The 18,388-nt window shown below is 51.4% G+C and overlaps 1 protein-coding gene across 1 annotated transcript in view; it reads left to right on the top strand.

The window, feature by feature from the left end:
• The window catches only part of ADCY1 (adenylate cyclase 1), a 105,206-nt gene extending 90,874 nt beyond the window's left edge, over window positions 1-14,332 (top strand). Inside the window, exons 18-20 of the mRNA XM_055590662.1 lie at window positions 2,121-2,235; window positions 4,070-4,194; window positions 6,142-14,332. Coding sequence (XP_055446637.1) covers window positions 2,121-2,235; window positions 4,070-4,194; window positions 6,142-6,480 — 579 coding nt within the window. The 3' untranslated portion in view covers window positions 6,481-14,332. The remainder of the gene's footprint in view (window positions 1-2,120; window positions 2,236-4,069; window positions 4,195-6,141) is intronic.
• Window positions 14,333-18,388: the final 4,056 nt, after the last annotated feature.

Raw genomic sequence — 18,388 nt, 5'->3', positions numbered from 1 at the left:
CTTCTTTTCACAGCTATTTGTAAAGCCTCCTTAGACAGCCATTTTGCTTTTTTGCATTCCTTTTTCTTGGGGATGGTCTTGATCCCTGTCCCCTGTACAGTGTCATGAACCTCTGTCCATAGTTCATCAGAGACTCTGTCTGTCAGATCTAGTCCCTTAAATCTATTTGTCACTTCCACTGTGTAAACATAAGGTATTTGATTTAGGTCATATCTGAATGGTCTAGTGGTTTTCCCCACTTTCTTCAATTTAAGTCTGAATTTGGCAATAAGGAGTTCATGATCTGAGCCACAGTCAGCTCCTGGTCTTGTTTTTGCTGACTGTATAGAACTTCTCCATCTTTGGCTGCAAAGAATATAATCAGTCTGATTTTGGTGTTGGCCATCTGGTGATGTCCATATGTAGAGTCTTCTCTTGTGTTGTTGGAAGAGGGTACAAAAGTCAGTTGTTTTCTTTTATACCAACAATGAACAAGGGGAATTTAAAATAACAAATACAATGCCATTTACATTAGCACCCCAAAATTAAATATTAGGTAGAAATTAAATATATATAAATATATATATATAATATCTCTATGAGGAAAACTATAAAAGTCTGATTAAAGAGATTGAAGATCTAAATAAGTCAAAAACTACTCAGTGTTTCTGCATAGAAAGACTCAATATCATTAAGATGTCAGTTATTCTCACTTGATCTGTAGACAATGCAATCCTGATCAAAAGTATAGCAGGTTATTTTGTGATATTGACCAACTGATCCTAAGTTTGCATGGAAAGACAAAAGACTCAGGGTAGTCAACACAGCATAGCAGAAGCAGGACAAAATTAGAGGACTGACACTGTCAGACACCAAGATTTATGGGATTTCCCTGGTGGTCTAGTGGCTAACACTCCTGGCTCCCAATGCAGGGGACCCAGGTTTGATCCCTGATCAGGGAACTACATCTCACATGCTGCAACTAAGATTTTACATGCTGCAACTAAGATTTCGCATACTCCAACTAAAAGATCCTGCATGATTCAACAAAGATCAAAGATTTCGCATCCTGCAACTAAGACTCAGCACAGCCAGATAAATAAGTAATATTAAAAAATTTTCTATAGAGCTGCAATAATCAGTACAGTATGGTTTTGGTAAAAGAGTAGTGAAATAAACCAGTGGAACAGAATAGAGAGCCCAGAAATAGATACGCATAAATATAATCAACTGATCTTTGACAAATGGATCAAAGATAGTCTTCAACAAATGGTGCTAGAAAAAATTGGATATCTGGCTATCTATATTTGTAAAATGAATCCAGGCACAGACCTTATATTCTTCACAAAAACTAACTCAAAATGTATCATAGGCCTATATGTAAAATGCAACACTATAAGACATCTAGAAGATGACATAGAAAATCTGTATAACCTTGGGTTTGGCGATGAGTTTTTAGATGCGGTACAAAAAGCATGATCTGTGAAAGAACACACTGTTAGGTTGGACTTGATTAAAATTTTAAAATTCAACTTGTGGAAAATACTATAATGAAAAGACAATCCATAGACTTGGAGAAAATCTTTGCAAACCACCTGATTTGTATCCAAGGAGATACAACACAATGAAAGAGAGTCTCAGTGTGAGGAAGGAGGGTTGGATTTGCTCTCTGCTGTGTGAATGCTGACCATCCACTGTGCTCACCTTGCTTTGTTTGTTTACAGTGGGCCAGTGGCAGCATTGTCTGAGCAGTGGGACATTTGGTTTCCCACAACAGGGTCCCCTCCCATCCCACCAGCCCATTCCTGCAGAAGGGCTCTGCTTAGGTTCCAGTGGCATCAGCCTCTGCTCTCAGGAGCTGTAAGCCTTGAGCAATACTATTCTACCTCTGTTTCAGTCTCCTATCTGTAGAATGGGATGATAAACACACCGTAGGCAGCTGTAGGGTGCCACTCAATCCCTGATGAGAACCACCCAGCCAGCCTCCAGCCCCAGCCAGCTATTGACATGGGGATCAAGTCCCTGATCCCATGAGGGGTACAGGCTGGTCCCCCTCACCTCTGCAGGTTACTGGCTGAGTGTCCCTGTCCTCTTTGCCCTTACACCCCTCAATGTAATAACCTGTGTGTGCTCACGTCCAGGCTAAGAAGTGCATCTCCTCCCACCTCAGCACGTTGGCAGATTTTGCCATCGAGATGTTTGATGTCCTGGATGAGATCAACTACCAGTCTTATAACGACTTTGTACTCCGTGTTGGTATGTGGCGGCAAGCTATCCCATCACTTGGGCCAGCTCACCCTTTCTCTACTGCCCTGGGAGCCTGTGGCTTGGGCCTTTCCTCATGAGCAGGGGTCACTGGTCCAGACTCCCTTATCTCACAGGAAGGAGGATGGCGCCACCCAGAGGAGTGCCAGGGATGCAGGGACCACTGGGTATCCATGACTTAGAGCCTGGAAGAATCATTGTCCAGCTCACACAACACAGGAGAAATCTTGATTGTCTTAGATACTCTCAGATACACCTCTGAGCCCACACTTACCTGGAGGAGGATGCCCCACTTCCTGTCGGCAGGCATGGATATCTGATACGCTGTGCAGGAGCCCAGCGGTGTAGGCTCGGTCCGGGCCCTCAGTTCTCCTGGGCTCCTGTCCCTTGTCTGTGAGTGAGGAGGAAAACCACCTGGGATCTGAGCTCCTCTCTAGCTGTTACCAAACTATAGGGTTTCTTTTTTTTTTTTTTTTTTTAGTCTTAAATTCATTTTTTTCCCCCTGGGTAGATAGGTTTAGCAGAAAAAGTTGTATTAGTTGAGGATATAGTTAAACTAGAGATTTCTCCCTCCCTCCCTCCCTCCCTTCCTTCCTTTCTCTGTCTGTTTCTCCTTCCCCTGTTTCTCCCCACCCTTACCTGTTAGTCTATGATACAGTTAAACTGGACATTTATTTTTGTTGTACAATTCAAACATTTAGTGACCTTAAAAACAGAACTTAGAGCTGGGTTTGAGTGGTTTTGAGGGGTGGTAGCCAGTGTCCACCAGAGCGGGGGCAGTTCTGATGAGCTTAAACACGAGGGCTGACCTAGCCTGGTGCCCGGCCCATGGGATGTGCTGGAGGTGGGAGCAGGGCACCCTCTGTGCCTCACCTGCAGGGTTCAGTTCTCTTCTGGGGCCGCGGGCTCAGATGCATAGATGAACGGATGTGACAGGAAACAGATCCAAGGGTCCATCAGGGAGATTGTTACTCTCCTACTGAGGACCCACAGGCCAGTTGGACCTCCGTGCCTGGGCGGCTGGTCAGACAGGAGGCTGGATCCTGGCTCAGTCTCACCCACATGGATTAGGGCCTCCAGGGCGGTAGAGGGGGGCTCCCCAGGTTCCCCCAGCCATCTGGAAGTGTCCCTTTTGGGGCTTCTCCCTGGGTCCCCACATCCACCGAGCCTGAGCCTCCCGGCTCAGTTCAGCCTGTTCTGCCCCGCTTCCTCCTGAAGACGCCAAGCACCTGCTGCCCAGGCTTCAGGGGCCCGACTGGGTCAGTGTCTGAAATGCTATTAATATGCTTGGGTAAGCTCAGAAAAATTGATGCAGACTACAGAGTCAGAAGGAGTGATGTGGCATCAGCCCAGATCTGGCTGCAGGGGAGATTTGGGGCACGTGGGCCTGTGTTACTGTCCAGGCCAGTTAGACCCTGACTGCATAAAGAGAAAGGGGCCTCACTCTTTTTAGAGCATCCTCAAATACTTAGTTCTGGGCCCCATACCAGAAAGAACAGAGGGATCCCATCTGGGGAAACAGGAGCTCCTGCCCTTTCTGGAAGAGGGAGCTGGGTGTGGGAACACACCTGCAGACTGAAAGCTTAGCTTTCTTAGCAGCAGGACTCAGCATGAGGTCGCGCTTCCAGGAAATGGGACTTCTTGTGGTGGGGACCGCTGGCTAATGGTGTGGTATGCAAGTAGAGAGCTGCCCCTCGGCAATGCTGTAGGGTCCTTGCTTTGGGGAGGAGTGTTGCTCGGTGACCCCGTAAGCCGTGACTTCATGAGGGGCAGCTCCTCCCCTCGGAAGCCTCTGCACTGACACCACACCGTGGCTGTTTTCCAGGCATCAACGTTGGCCCCGTGGTGGCTGGAGTGATCGGGGCTCGCAGGCCTCAGTATGACATTTGGGGGAACACGGTCAATGTGGCCAGTCGGATGGACAGTACCGGCGTCCAGGGCAGGATCCAGGTCAGTTCACTCAGAAGTCCCCAGGGCCCAGGTGTCCATCCTGGCGGTGGGAGACTGCCGTGGGAGGAGCAAGGGTCATGTTGGGGTGGCCACCCAGTCCAGCAGCCTGCGTCCTCCTGTCCCTGTCTGCCTCTTCTGGGTGGGGACACTGAACCATATGGCTCAGTGTGTCTGCGGCTTCGGCGGTGGGGGGTGGGGTGACCCCTCTGTGGTCAGGAGCAGAGTTGGGGTGATGAGTGGCAGGGGACAGTTAGTTGGGAGTAGTGACAGCTCCCTAGAAGAGAAGGGGCTTCCTTGCCTTTTGAAAGGTGGGTGCAGTGGGGCCACCTGACCTGAGAACCTGTGGGTGGCTCATGGGGGACGAGACTTGGTGCCATGACTCCAGCCGGCGCTGAAGATTTGAAAGACAGTGGCAGAGAATGTAGTGCTGGGTGAGCAGGGCCAAGCCCTCCTGCAGTGGTCGGGCCTCAAGGCGGCCTCTGAGCATTGCACACCCAGCAGTCACCACCTTGCAGCCAGTTAACGCTGGTCCTTTAACTTTATCACAACTTCTCACTCGGTCCTCCACAGACCCGTGCATTCACCCTAGGGTTCGAGAGAGACACTGGGGTACGATCCTGCAGGCTGCAGTTCAGTGAGAAGGTTGCCGGCTTGGAGCTCTCCTGCATCATGCCCCTTCAGTTCCTGGGGCCCTGCCCCCATTCATTGGGCACTAACTCTCAGGCAGGTACCTGTGACGATTCCCAGGTTCCACCTCAGCCATCTGCTTGGGGATTGAGCAGGTACTTCCCTGGAATTCCTCTATGGGGGTCCAGCACTGTCTCTTAGACAGTATGAGGTTGACATGGCTGCAGAGCAGGTGTCCCCGCATCCCTGATGCTGGCCAGGCCTCACAGAGAACTCTAGGGAGAGTTCCTAGTCAGCCTCTTGGGAAATATAGGGATTCTCCTGAAGATGGTTAAAAATCAGACTTCCTGGGGATGCCCTCTCAGCCTCTTGGGGACCTTGTGTCTCTGAGCCCCTGACCTGGACCCTCTATGGGACCCACTTCGGCAACATCATGCACAGCCCCGACTCACAGCCTGGGACTTCCTGGCTCAAATCTCAAGGTGGAGGGATGCAGAGGACAGGGGTAGCTGGAGCTCCCAGGCAACCTGGAAGGACACCCAGGCCCATCCCAACCTAAAACCTTCATTTTCAGCTTTACTGTGTGTAGTGGCAGATTACCTTTACCTCCAGCAATTCTTTGTGCAATGATCTGGGAATTTTATTGCCTCCCATTCTTCATAAGGCAAGAAAGGAGGGAGCTCACCACGAGGATAAGACTCAGAGGGTTTTGTCAGTGTGTATATTTGGGCTTGAGCTGGACGTCAGGGTTCTAGGGAGTGCAGATCTTTTTGAATGGATGAATGGTGGGTTCAGTGTGAAAGGAAAGAGACTTTTATCACCGTACATTTTGCCACCTTGCATCTCAGAGGCCCCATCTGAGAGGTGACCTTTCTGACAATAGCGTCTTCCCTGTGTAACCGGCTAGTCTGTGGCTCAGTTCCATGAAGGACTTTGGGGTGCACTGAGCCTGTTGGGGAACCGCGTAAGGCCATGTAGCTCTGGCCCTCAGTTGGAGCTTGGTGTCCAGGCATCTGGCTTGGGGGTGACCACAGAGCTCACATGCCAGTCCTTGAGGCTGGGTCCTTGTGGGCCTGTCCAGTCTGCTCGTCCACTCTCGGTGCTTCTCATGGTGAGTGCTGTTGTCTCCTGTTTGTCCAGGGCCCCGTTAAGGCCCCTCTGAGTCCCATGCTCTTTGCATGATCACGTCCTTCTCACAGAGAGACCAGAGTGACCATGGGAGGAGCATGACTCAGCCTCCAGGCAGAGCTGGGGTGGGCAGTGCTGGGGGAGGAGAGACCCTCCCGTGGGCTCCCTGTTGACCGCCTTTCCCCGCTGCAGGTCACAGAGGAAGTTCACCGGCTGCTGCGGCGGGGTTCCTACCGCTTCGTGTGCCGAGGCAAAGTCAGCGTCAAGGGCAAGGGCGAGATGCTGACGTACTTCCTGGAAGGCAGGACCGATGGAAATGGATCCCAAACCAGGTCCCTGAACTCAGAGCGGAAAATGTATCCTTTCGGAAGAGCTGGCCTCCAGACCAGACTGGCTGCGGGTCACCCCCCGGTACCTCCTGCAGCTGGCCTCCCAGTTGGACCTGGGCCAGGGGCTCTGCAGGGCTCGGGGCTTGCCCCAGGCCCCCCAGGCCAACACCTGCCCCCTGGAGCCTCTGGGAAGGAGGCTTAGTGGAGCCCATGCCAGCCGCTAGTGGGCACAGGGCACAAATGCTCAAGGTGTTGGGGGTCTTTGGGGCTCCCCCAGGGACCAGCCCAGCCAGCAGAGCAGGGCTGGGAGCTGGTGACTGGGCTGGGGAAGGGGCACAGTCCAGGCATGACTTGAAGCAGCTGGGCAGTGAGTCCAGCAGTGAGTCGGGTGAGGGGCCAACCCTGACCGCACGGACACCGAGGTTTTAGCGGCGACTGTGTTTGCTTTGTCCTCACCTCAGTGGCAGAGGGAGGTTGGCTGGGTCAGCTCCAGGTGTCAGGACCTTCAGGACATTCTCCAGGGCCATAGGCTACAGTGAGAGCCTCAGAGGTCTGGCTGGCAGAGTGACTGGGGCGCCCACCTTGTGCCCTGAGATGGATCAGCATCAGCCCAGCAGTGTGGGTCCCATGGGGGCAGCTCCAGCCCTGGGCAGTGGCCTGCAGAGCCCGGAGTGGGAGTCAGGACTCTCTCAGCAGGGCAGAGCTGGACAGGCCTTAGGGGATGGTTCGGGAAGAATTGAGAAGCCCCTGTCCCACTGCATGCATGGTGGTGGCCACTGGCTTCCTTCAGATTGAGTTTTCGCTGAGAGTCAGAGGTGGGTCTTCTGGAATTCTTGGGGGCCCTGCAGCCACATCTCTGTGACCAGCATAGTTCATGTTCTGCCTCTGCATTCTCCGCCTGCCCCGCCTGAGTGCATCAGCTCCTGTGAAACCTGGACATTCCCTTTTCTGCCCACGCCACTGTTTGTTCAAAGGAGAGAAGGTGGTTGGTGTCATTTCTTACCTCTCTACCGTGGCACCTTGGGTTCCTGTATGCTGAACAGCAGTGCAAGTCTTCGTTGACTTTGAAGATAAGTGAACCTCACAAGCATGAGAAGGCTTCTTCCTGGATGGAAGGTGTTCCTCCAGCAGAACCGGCCCCCTGGATGTGGAGTGTCGGCGTTCATGGCTGTCAGTTTAGATGTCCCTGCTCTAATTTGCGGGGAAAGCGACTGCAAATAATTCTGTGCAAGTCTGGGAATCTCCTACCAGTGTATCTCTGTGGTTGCCATGGAGACGAGGAGCGTGACCATGCTGGAATATGCTGTTGCAGGGGGCAGGGGTGCAGGAGGGCCAGTAGGAAGGAACTGTCTAGAAATAGCTGGACGTGGAGACCTTGACTTTCGACCGCAGGGAGGAGGGCAGCTTGAAACTGGAGGGAAGGTTCTGGGCAGGCAAGTCAATGTGGGGGGGATGTCCATCTGAGACCCAGAGTGTTGACAGCATCTGGGGGGGGTCCCGTGGTTTCAGGGGAGCCCTGCTTGGCAGAGTCAGCAGCCTGGGTGTCCCTCTTCTTCGCTGGTCTCCAAGGGCTCTACCCCCTCCCTGGGGGTTCTGACTTTTCTGTATTGGAACAGGGGCTCACTTTGGACTGAACCCCATGTCCTCTGGGCTGCCCCCACTTTTGGCATGTGTCTTGTGACCGTGGGGGCGAGTAGCCAACAGAGTCGGCTGCTTAGCCAGTGTGGATGGGCCAGTGACAGAGGTGGGCAGGTGGACAGTCTTTCCTCAGATGCACCCTGGATGAGTGGTCACCCGCCTCCTACAGACAGGGCAGAACCAAGTCGTCTCCAGAGCACATGGCTTCTGCAGGTGTGCACATCTGTGCCAAGCCATGGGGCTGAGATGCTGTCCAGGGTCCTGCTGCCCATCTGCTCACCATGGCCGAGCTTCCACCCCAGGGCACGGTGGGAGGAGGTGGACGGCATAGTGGAGCATGACACTGCGAGTACGCTGTGTCACCTGGCAAAGGGGGCACTCCATTCAGGGTGCAGGCTGTAAGCTGCAGAGAGGATCCTGGGCCACGTGAGTTAACTCAGTGTGACCAGTGTGATCACATGGCCCCTTAGAAGTGGATGAGGCAGGTAGGCAGTCAGGAATATTCTGAGCACGAGGTTTCTGTTTAAAGATGAGGGGCTGCAGTCGGTCGAAGGTGAGGATGGCCCAGCCATCAGCCAGTGAGGAAGCAGTCGTTGCCCCCACAGCCACGGGCTCTGAATTCACATCGACTTGAGCGAGATGGACCCTGAGCCTGGGGTGAGATCCCAGCCTTGCTGTGCTGGGACGTTGGGTCCACAGAGCCACGGGATCCCCACGTGGGTTGGCAAAGCCACGGAACGCGTGGCCCCCCGTCACCGCCACCTCGGGAAGCCATTGGGGCCTCAGCTGTTCTGAAACGGCGAGGTTTCCCCGTCGATGAGCAGAACCACCTTCATCATCAGCAGCTCCAAACCCTACCTGCTTCCTGTGGGCACAGGGGCCGTGTTCAGCCATAACGTTCCTTGGGGTTTGGTCAACAATTTCCTTTTTATTTGTGATAAGACTGTATGATATTGCCTTATTTATTTTTAACCTTGTACAATAATCATGTACAAATGTTAGAACCTCCTGAGTAGGATTCTCTCTAAATTATTTATTTTAAGAAGCTCTGTAAATAGTGCACTGGGTAAGGCACTGCCTGCTCCCTTCTGACCAAAATGAAGGCAAGCCCAACTCCCGGTGTGAACAGCACACTTCAGCCTACGCGTGAGGTCCCTAATGCACCCCCCTGCTTGGCCTGGCTGCTACCCTTTGGAATGACCCCGTCCTTGTGTCCTTTCAAGACCCTTGCATGCCTCTTGTGCCTGACCTCAGTAGATTAGAACACAGCCCTGAACTTCCGAACGCTTCCACGGCCCCCAACCCTGTCCACTCGGAGGTCTGTGTCCTACAGGGTGGACGCCTGCCCCCAGACCCAGCCGCCGTGAGCCTGCCGTGTTTATCAGACTCCAGAGCCACCAGGGCTTCCGATCCTTTCTGTCACTTGAAGCAATAACTCTAACTCCAAACTGTAGAGACAGGTCTGGTCCAAAGCAGATTGGTGAGTCAGAGACAAGCCATGTGTACATTTCCCCAAACTGAAGGGCACTGTGGGACGCTGATACCCCCAATCCCTGGCTGATGTGCAGGCTTGGACAGGGCCCAGCCAGCCTTCCTTGCTTTCCACCTGATACCATTGTCCCAGCAGCCACCTGGATATAATATTTGAATCCTTGCTTTCGCCTGCTGCTCAGGAAGGAAGAGCTGGGTTGGCCTGGCAGCTGTGTTTAGGTTTTCTCCCTGGCAGGCGAACCCGTCTCATTTCCAGGGTGTGTCCGCCCTTCCACATGGCGTGTTCTGTGATTCCCTGAGTCTGGGATCCTGGAGGTTTCTCCCTATGTGGCAGGTCCTGCTGGGGACAAAATGCCTGACTCATAAGGCACATGCTGCCTAAGTGTACGTCCATCACGCACATAGGAAATGCGTGTTCCCATGATATGCCCTGCCTCAAGCAGCTCCCTTACAGGGGACCACAGACCTGCTGTCACACTTGTCATGCTGAAGTGTGCAGGCCCGTCGATTGTGCGTAACTAGCCCCCACCCAGAAAACTGACGTGCCCTGGTTTTGTAATGGCTTCAATTAACAAAGCAAAACAAAACCCCCAAATCTAAACTTCGTAGAGGCAATTGGTTTCAAGATATTTGCTTTGGTGAAATATTTAAATGAGAGGTGGGCTGTGGCTGGTGGCAGTTGGAGGACACGACCATGTCCAAGGGCCCGGACGTCCCCCTCGCCAGCTGCAGTTTGCTTTGAAAGTTGCAAGTGTGCATTAGCCTTCCTAGATTACCATGTAACATTCCCGGTTCCATTGTGAACGATGAAGGATGTGATGGCTCTTCATGCAGCCTCCTGGGTTTGCATCTGCCTTCACAGAACCTTAGGCTGGGGGTGGGTCTAAGTCAGATTCCAGGTCCACCCGGGGCTGTGCTGCCAGGTCTGGAGGTCAGCAGGCCGGACAGGGGGCCCTAGGCCTGGGTGTTTGGAGGCTAGCTGTAATGGCTCAGGTCTCCACCTTGAGTTGGGAGACAGAGATGGGTTTTACCCTAGGAAGTTCGCTGACACAGTGCCCAGGGTCCAATGACATCTCTTGGTCTGTTGTGAGCAGAGACCAGGCCAGGTGCCCGAGGGTTGGCCTTGTGTGCTGTGGGGGGAGTGGAATTGTGACTTTTCCCAGGTGGTTTCAGGAGATTGGGGCTAGTGTACCTGCATAGGTGGCACCTGGGGAGTGCTACCAGGCAGCTGTTTCCCACCCTCAAAAGCAGGGAGGGCATCCTTGATTCTCTGTGAACTGATCGCTGGGAGCCTGGTGCCAAGGAGACAGTGTGGGAGGGTGAGTGGGATGCAGGGGACAGCTGAGTGGCTGGGGCCAGGCAGGCATGGCCAGCAGGGTGGTCAGTCATACCAGCTGTGGACCGTGGGCTCAGCCCCAGAGACTGGGACCCGATCTATATTTCCCTCTCAGGTCAGGGGCACAGCCCAGACTGTGGGCATACAGGGGAGCTCCTGGGGACTTCTCACTTCCAGGAAGCCCCAGGAAGCTTTGGAAAGGATTCAGCGGTCTTTCCTTTGGTCCGTGCTCTGTCCTTCCCTCTGTGCTCACATGGGTGGGAGGCAGGTCCTGTGATGGTGAGAGGAAGTCTGTCTTCTTTGTTCAGCTCATGAAATTAACAAGCCCAATTTCAGGTGCCCCATTTGGGGCTGGACCTCCCTAAACAGCTTGACCTCATGGTAACAACTCAGACATTCATATTCCTTAATTTTCCTGAAAGTATAACACATGTGTTCACTACGATCAAAGATAACTTTTTTGCCAGAGGCCTAACTTAATCTGAATCTGTGTGTGTGTGTGTGTGTGCACACGCGTGTGTGTTTGCATGGCGTGGCATAAGCAAAATTAGAATCAGTTATTTGTTCCTGGAATCAGGATGGATTCATATAAGAAACAAACTAGGAATACAGGAATACAGACTACAGGAATAACTAGGAATACAGACAGATGACTGCCCCCCAGGGCATCAGGTGAAGCCGTCCCTGCTTGCCCCTAGAGGTCCTGAGCCTGGAAGCAGGGGGCCGGGAGGAGTGGACAGAAAGGGGGCCTTGACCCCCTCTGGCATCCAGGTGGAACCCAAGCCTCCATCTCCAGCAACTACTAGAGAGTAAGGAGGCTTCCTCCCTCCCTCCCTTCTTCTTCCTTTTTTTTTTTTTTCCTAAAAGAATCTCTCTCCAGTATCAGTATAAAGTTCAGGGCATCAAGACCCCAGCCTGATTCCACTTCCTGTCATCTGTGTGGTGGTTTTATTTTTGTTGTGTTTGGGTTTTGGTATATGTGGAGGCCTGTGGGGAGAGCTGCAGGTGGGTGGCTGTTGGTTCAGGAGTTCTGGAGGAAGGAGCTGGCAGGGCACCCCCCACCTCCCTGCACCTGGGGAGCCACTTGGAGGTCTGGCTTCAATCTCTGGGCTGAAGGAGAAAACAATAGACAGATGGTCTTCTAGGGAATGGGTCACAATTGGCTGGGGAAGCCCCGGATCTCTTGTGATTACAGATGGCTCCTATTCTTCAGCCACAAATAATGACTGTCCATGTAGTTATTAATATAATCCTTCATTCCTTTGTGAAATCCCTGTACTTCCCTAGATTCAGTTTGTTCTACACTAATAACCACAGGGAAATGGTAGATCACTCCTCTGTGCAGTTAAACTACATCTCCGATGGACTTTTCATGTGACCACAAACTAAGGAAACCATCATGACTAAGACCCACGTCTAGCTCGGTAGGTGACAGAGCATCTTACCTGGGCTTCACCCAGCCCACCTCCAAACAGTTGGCAGGGGGAGGTGTGGCCATGCTCCCCACGTTGTTGATGAAGAATCTGAGGCTCAGAGAGGCTACAGACGTGGACAAAGTCACACAGTCCTGAGCAGCAGGACCAGGATTCATCCTGTTCCTGTCCGTTCCGAGCTCCTGGTTTCCCATTCTATTCAGCGCCTCTTGACTCACGGTGAAATTGGGGAAGTTGTGTTGGTTTTAATGGCGCCCTTAGCTTGTGTGCACATGAGTGGTGGGGGTGCATGCCAGGCTGGTTCTGAGCGGCCAGGTGGGTCCCCAGGTAGTGAGTGTGCCCCACAGCCCATTCCTTGGGTGTCCCTGGGCACAGAGCCATCCTCAGCTGGGCCTGACACTGTGAGATGAAGACAGTGTGTGTTCTCTCCTCTCAGTGCTGCCCCTTCTCCAGTAGCTGGTCCCCAGCAAAGACTTACAGCATCGGGCTGCAATCCCTGCCCTGTCTTGTCATCCTTTCTGTCCTAAACCTGAATCCTGCAGCACTGTCTGCCATCGTGTCTTAGGAACTGTCCCTCAGTGAGGAGGACCGTTGTCCTGTCACTTCCTATAAGGCCTCTCTGCCTTCGGCCTGGGAGAGAACCAGGCCCTCAGACGCTCCCAAGCTGCACACAGTTCCCCACTTACATGAAGCCAACCCAGCCCCCAGCAGGGGCTCTACCAGGTCAGGATCCTCTGATGTTCTTGTCACGCTACGGTGTGGAGGAGGTGGTCAGTGTTCCTTCCTGGGGATTAGAGAGTGTCCAAGAGCAGGTTTCACTGAGAATGTGTGGAAGGTGAGGCAGAGACGTGGTGGATGGTGAAGGATTGGGTGCCCCCAGAGCACAGATGTCCCTGACTCCCCCAGGGCTGGCTGGCTCCCAGAGCTGGCTGCTCATCTTCAGCAGGATTGGATTCCAAAAACAGCTGGCAGTCCCTTATTGAGAACTGATGTTTAAGCAGAGAGGAATTCCTAGACGAACCCCCAGAGATCTGCCCACCCTTGGGCTTCATAAGTGCGTGCAGGGCAGCATGCGGGACCAGCCAGCCAGAGAGCCATGTCTGGGGCTCACACTCCAGATGGCACTCCACGGGCAGCAGGCCCACCAGTAGCCAGAACTTGATTTTTGCCTCCCACCAGCAACCCCCACGCAACTCCTGGCCCAGGCACGCAGCACATGTCTCAGGGCACCATTCCTATGTTCCGGGAATCCTGATGAAGCCGCCGCTGCAGCCTCTTCCACGGGCCAGTGTCACCGATGCTCCCTGGGCATCAGCCCCAGAGAGGCACGTGGTTTTGCCTTCATCTCTTTTGAAACTGTGGCCGCGTGAGCCGTTTGCACTCAACATCGCATGCTGTGAAATTCCTAACCGTGTAAAACTTAGTTTGGATTCCAAAACACGCAGCATGTGCAAAGGGACAGGCCCAGGCCACCACGGGTCGTCTGCTGGCTGGCCGCAGTGCGTCCCGCCTCGGCGGATCCTGGACCCTGAGCCTGTGCAGCTCCTGCACCCCTTCTGCAGTGTCTCCTCTCAGCCTCAGTGCACTCCCCTTGTCTCTCGTGCACACCGTTCACACCAATTGCACCCCACCTTGCACAAGCAGAGCTAATGTACCAATTCTGACCATCTCTTAGCAGCAGATTCCACTCCCATTTAAGGGAAACCCAAAGCTCACTCTTGGATTTTCTTTACTCATTGAGAAGGGTTGTGTGAACCCCTCGCCCTCCTGTGTCCCTCCAGGGAGCGCAGAGTGGGCTGGGGTGACACATTGTTCCCTGGTAGAGCTCACGGAAAATGCTTCTTTAGACGCGGAAACGAAATGTCTGTACCCGAACGACAACAACTCAATATCACTGGGTAACTTCTCATGATAGATTTGTATAATCAATACGGGTCTATTTTTACGTCCACTGAACACTGTAGAGTACCTTCCAGTCTTTTCCAAGATTATTAAATTGAGACAAGTAATTGAATAATTTGTCCTATTTTTATTTGAAACAGTGAATGGACTGAAATGTTAAATGTGAATGTACATTTCTTAATTGCAACTTTTCTACTGAGTGTTTGCACTATACTTTCTGGAATCTTATTTAACAAAAATAAAGGAAAAAAAATTGCTTGACTAAACTCCTTGGCCGTTTTAATAGAAAAGCAATCGGTTGTGTGGATATTTTAAAGACACCCCTATTTGTTTAACTTTTCCTGTGGGGAGAGAGTGTAATTTTCTAAAATACTGTCACCCCTTCCTTCCTTGGGCCCCCGGTGTGGGCTCTGCTCCTCTGATGAACAGCCCCCTCGAGTGACGAGCAATTGCTCCCAAGTGGGAGCAATGGATGGACACACTTAAGTTCTTTTTAACTTCTTCACCTAAACATGAGAATCTAGGGAAGATAATTTGTATTATTTGGAATTCCCCTTGACTAGTCTCTCTGTCTAATGAGTGTCATTTTGCTTAATCTTTTATAAAAGAACAGGGAAAAATCTTGCCTGTCTTGAATGAAATATGAAAGTTGGGGTTCAGTCTTGCTATTGACTTGCTGTGCATTCCTACAGATCTAGTGAGTGGAGGGGCTCTGGGGTCCTGTGCCATTTGAGCAGGTGGGGATGACCACCTCCAGGCAGAGGCCACAGTGACACAGCATATCTCAGGGCTTCTCCTGCTGCTGCTGCTAAGTCGCTTCAGTCGTGTCCGACTCTGTGCGACCCCATAGACGGCAGCCCACCAGGCTCCCCCATCTCTGGGATTCTGGGGACAGCATTTAGTGGACTGAATGATGATTGTTTTGTGATTTAGGAAAAAAATTCTATTCCAGCCCTGAGTGGAGTGTGGTCCCTAGTTGTGGCTGATTCTGAAACTCAGGCATCCTCAGAGAATGTCAGTGGACACCCCTGCCCATATCATGGCCCTCCTTGAGAGCAGGTTAAATTGTATCCCTGCCCTGGATGAGCAAAGCTTCCTGCTGGAAGAAGCTGTGGGGTGGTATGAAGAGTGGCTGGGCGACAGTCACCATGGACAGCCGAGGTCTACCTGTGGGGAGCCTGGACTACCAGGAAGCCGTGGCAGGGGTGGGCTCAGGAGAAGGGACAGGAGGAGAGGTGGGGTTTGTGGGCTCTGGAAGAGCCCAAATATCTGATGGGTTCTGTGTCATGTGGATATGAGACTGGATGCTTCTCCCTGGTTCCCACTGGACTCCTTGCTCCTCTAAGTCTTTGCTTAAATCTCAGCTTTCCCAAAGGGCCCCTTCACTTCTGTGGTTAAAGCTAGCCTCCCCACCCCTTGCCTCACTTTACTCTCTCCTGCCCATCATCACCTCTGAATATACGTACAGTGTATAGGTTTTTTCTGTACCACTTCCTGACTCCTCACTGGAAGGTAAGCCCTGAGAGTAGGGATTCTGTCCTTTGTACTCACATACTCAATAGAAATTTATCTCATGAATCAGTGAATAAACAGGGTGACTATTTAGGTGGCTGTATTAGTCTCCTGTAACAAATTACCAAAAATTGGGGGGCACTTACAACCATGGAAATTTACTCTCTTACAGTCTGGAGGCTAGAAGTCTGAGAGCAAGGTGTCACAGGGTTGATTCCTCCTGGGGCTTGAGGGAGACCCTGTCCCAAGCCTCTTCCGTCTTCTGGTGGTCGCGGGGGTCCTGGGCGTGTGGTCCCATCACTCCAGTCTCTGCCACTGTCTTCACGTGGTCTTCTCCCTTGGTGTCTCTGTCTTCTTTGCTGTCTGTCACTGGAGTAAGGGCCCACCTTAGTGCAGATAATCTCATCTCTAGACTCATACCTTTATTATATCTTCAAAGACCCTTATTCCAAATAAGATCTTCTATGGACTGAATTATGTGCACTCCAAATTCATATTTTTGAAGTCTATCTTCCATTGTGGCTGTGCTTGAAAATGAGGTCTTTATGGAAGTCATCAAGGTTGAATGAGGATCACAGCAGAAAAAACTTGAGTAGCCCATGGATAATGATGGTGGTGATGGTGGTGTTGGGGAAGGAGGAGGAGGTGGAGAAGGAGGAGAAGGAGCACCAGCGGCAACATCAGAAGAGCTCTGAGCACCCATGTGCATTAACCCATTTACCCTCCTCATATCCATGCTCTGGTGTGGTCGCATTGGAATCTGTATTTATGCCTCTGAAGAGACAGTGCTTTTTGGGGAAACACAGGTGAGTAGCTTTTTCCTGAGCAGCTGCTGTTTCCCTGGGCTGACAGTGCCTGCCCAGCATCCCAGGGGCCCAGAGTGGAGGGATGCCCCAGGCAGGTGTTCACAGATTCCAGCAATGAACCTCTCCCAGCTGGGAGTCCCTGCTGGTGTAGCTGTCAGATAAGCAGTGCTGAGTGGGCGAGGGTCTAGAAGAAATGGGAAGGAATATAGATAGGGATAAGTGGGAGGGCAGAGGAAGAGATATGACCGAGGGTTTCCAAGGGGCAGGAATGAGGGGACCTGATGACTGGGCAAAGGATCCAAGGGGACTGAAAAACCACCACTAACAAAACCAAAGTGTTTATTCCCTTAGCAGACACAGGGTCATGTCCCAACACTAGCACAGGAAAAACAAAGACAAATGGGTCAGAAAAGAAACAGTCCAAGAGAAAAACAGGCAAACCAATATGACTCAGTGCTCAAGAAAAGCAAACCACATGTTCCCCTTTCACTTATTCGGTGGGTCCAGATCACAGCTTTGGGTGGTGGTGTGCAGAAGGCAGCCCTTCTTCTGGGTCTGGGGGCTGGAATGCTAGACTGGAAGTCAGTTCCCTGAGAATTCTGAGGACATTAACTGCCACCTCCTGGTTCCCAGCGAGCCCTGGAGAAGTGGGACCCCTAGGATCCTCAGTGGGAAACTTTGTAGGAGGGTTTTCCTCTCAGGAGGTTTCTTGGGTCAGGTCTCTGTCCAGTGTGCTGAAAATTTCTGTGCTGTGTGAATGGATCAGGCTTACCCCGCTGTACGCTGTACACTGCATGCCCGTGCCTTTTAATATGGAAAACACATCCTCCCTTTTTGGGAAATACTCTTGAAAGATTCTATTGATAAGTAACTCCTCTCCGTTTCTCTGTCTTCACTTTCCTAATCTCCTAGTATTTGGATATTGGATAGGTGATGTTGTTCCTCTAATCTTATTTTTCCTCAGTTTGCCTTTTTGGACTCTTTATGGGAGAATTTCTCAGTTTCATCTTCTAATGCTGTTATGCAATTAATTCTGTTAAATTTTAAATTTCTGAGGCATCTTTTATCAGCTGGGTATGTCTTTGTGTGGCATCGTATTATTTCATCATTATTCCCTGAAGACAAACTTTAGGTTCTCTGATGTTTTCTTCTGCCTTCATAACCTGTTTCTTGTGCTCTTTATGTACTTCAGTATCTCTTTGTCATTTGAAATGAGTATTTGCCATCATCTTAAAAGCTCTGCGTATAGGAGTGGGGTTCATCTCCTGTGGGACAGGCTGAGTGTTAATGGTGTGCCTCAGTGTTTTTCTTTGAGGTGATGCTCCACCTTCTCCTGGGGCTCTGGGCCTGGCTGCATCCATGAACTCTAGGGGGGCACCTAGACCCTCAGTGTTCAGTATGTAAACCACCCCGTACCCAGCACGTGCTTCAATAGTTAGAACATCTTAGCCTCCAAAGCTCCCCATGCCTCCCACCTTTCTCAAAGGTCGTCACTATCTTCAAAGTATCACATGACTTGATTAAAAAAATTCAATGTGAGACTCTGTCTTCTAACCAGGGAATTCAACCCATTTATTTTGTTTATGCTATCTTTGAACTTGAACAATCTTGCTTCTCAATTTCCCTAGTCTTGTTTCATTTCCCTTTTTATCGATTCACTTTACTGTAAGTATTAAGATGTGCATGTGTTCTCAGTTGCTCAGTCATGTCTGACTGTTTGTAACCCCATGGACTGTAGCCTGCCAGGCTCTTCTGTCCATGGAATTCTGCAGGTAAGAATACGGGAGTGGGTTGCCATTTCCTTCTCCAGGGGATCTTCCCGACCCAGGGATCAAACCCACATCTCTTAAGTCTCCTGCATTAGCAGGTGAATTCTTTACCACTGTGCCACCTGGGAAGCCCAGAGTATTAAGACTGCCAGAGGGAAAAGAAAATTTCATTATTCACAGTATTAATTGCTACATTATCCCGCACTCAATAAACAATGCTGAG

This window comes from Bubalus kerabau, chromosome 8 (assembly GCF_029407905.1).
Source record: "Bubalus kerabau isolate K-KA32 ecotype Philippines breed swamp buffalo chromosome 8, PCC_UOA_SB_1v2, whole genome shotgun sequence".
NCBI lineage: Eukaryota > Metazoa > Chordata > Mammalia > Artiodactyla > Bovidae > Bubalus > Bubalus kerabau.
This window is presented reverse-complemented; position numbering and strand designations above follow the sequence as displayed.